The sequence below is a fragment of the Austrofundulus limnaeus genome, unplaced genomic scaffold (genome assembly GCF_001266775.1).
Source record: "Austrofundulus limnaeus strain Quisiro unplaced genomic scaffold, Austrofundulus_limnaeus-1.0 Scaffold1666, whole genome shotgun sequence".
In the NCBI taxonomy this organism is placed as follows: domain Eukaryota; kingdom Metazoa; phylum Chordata; class Actinopteri; order Cyprinodontiformes; family Rivulidae; genus Austrofundulus; species Austrofundulus limnaeus.
The window spans coordinates 21,819-23,328 of record NW_013954068.1 but is presented as its reverse complement, the minus strand read 5'-3'; the positions used below and the strand labels follow the sequence as shown (position 1 = coordinate 23,328).

Sequence of the window (1,510 nt, the reverse complement as noted above, 5' to 3'; positions counted from 1 at the left end):
GTGTGTGTGTGTGTGTGTGTGTGTGTGTGTGTGTGTGGGGGGGGGGCACTGAGTACATCAGAGTCCAGACCACATCAGAACCAGTTCAGTGGAGACAGTTTGAAGTTGTTTCTTTGATGATGAAACTCAAACTCTACATCATAAAAATATAAAGTTTAACATAGAGTCAGAAAATCTGCTGAGTCATCATTTATTAATCAACTAAAACCAAACCTGGATCCAGCTGGTTCAGGACCACCAGGATCTGGTTTCTTTAGGACAGAAAAGGACGGGTTCAGTCCTGAATTAATTTATTTACTTAAAAATAACAAAGTTACACAAAACGCTTCATCACTGAATTTACTGTTTATAACATTTATTCTAATTAGTAAATATTTAAACAAAGAATAAACTGTTTCAGGATTATTAATGTGTAACAAACATATAAAATATTCTATATAACTATTTATTCAAACAACGAATAAACTGTTTCAGGATAACTGATGTTTAACAAACAGATAAATAAGACTGATTTCTGAGACACTGAACTTGTTTTTTTACAACAAACACTGACGGCTCCTGAAGAGCAGGAGGAGTTCTGGACCAGGAGGAGTTCTGGATCAGGCCGGGTCCATCAGCAGGTCCTCGCTCACGAAGCCCGGCACCGGTGAGTACGTCTCTGTCTCCATGGCGACAGGTTTGGTTCCCTTGGTGTCGAGGCTGGRGGGCGCCGCCATCTTCTTCCCCTCCAGCCAGTAGGTCACCATGTCTCCTTTGCCCTGAGGGGGACGGGTCAGARGGTCAGTGAGGGACTTCCTGTGGTGGTGGTGGTGGTGGGGGGCTCACCTTGACCTGCAGCGTTCCTCTGCACTCCAAGCTGTACCCCCCGATCTCCTCCAGCAGGTAGAAGGTGCTGGAGCTGCACTGGATCTTCAGGGCTGCAAAGACTCATTATGTTATTTTTCACTAAGGTTTGTCCCGTCAGCTGCAGGACTTCATGTTGTGGATCTGTTACCGAGGCTGTTGGACTCCATCCTGGACGCCGTGTTGACCGTGTCTCCAAACAGACAGTACCGAGGCATCTTGGTCCCGACCACTCCGGCTACGACCGGACCTGAAGGACACAGAGGAGAAGMGTTCAGGGACCAGCCAAACAAAAAGCTTTCAGTCTGCCAGCATGGTGCAGTGTGAGGGCCGAATTTAAGACTACTGCTCAACCAGCAGGAGGACAAATCTGTTCCTGAACCAGCTGTTGATCTGATTAATGATAGGTTGACACCGCTAACTGAGCCGCTGGACCGCTAACTGAGCAGCTGCACCGCTAACTGAGCCGCTGGACCGCTAACTGAGCAGCTGCACCGCTAACTGAGCCGCTGCACCGCTAACTGAGCAGCTGGACCCACTAACTGAGCAGCTGGACCCACTAACTGAGCAGCTGGACCACTAACTGAGCAGCTGGACCACTAAATGAGCAGCTGGACCACTAACTGAGCAGCTGGACCACTAAATGAGCAGCTGGACCACTAACTGA

The 1,510-nt window shown here is 48.2% G+C and overlaps 1 protein-coding gene across 1 annotated transcript in view; it reads right to left on the bottom strand.

Annotated features, from left to right (window-relative positions):
• Positions 1–174: 174 nt before the first annotated feature.
• The window catches only part of LOC106536042 (atrial natriuretic peptide receptor 2), a 12,126-nt gene continuing 10,790 nt past the window's right edge, over positions 175–1,510 (bottom strand). Inside the window, exons 21-23 of the mRNA XM_014033210.1 lie at positions 995–1,093; positions 826–917; positions 175–758 (exon numbers count right to left, since the gene is read on the bottom strand). Of these exons, the coding sequence (XP_013888664.1) occupies positions 600–758; positions 826–917; positions 995–1,093 (350 nt within the window). The 3' untranslated portion in view covers positions 175–599. The remainder of the gene's footprint in view (positions 759–825; positions 918–994; positions 1,094–1,510) is intronic.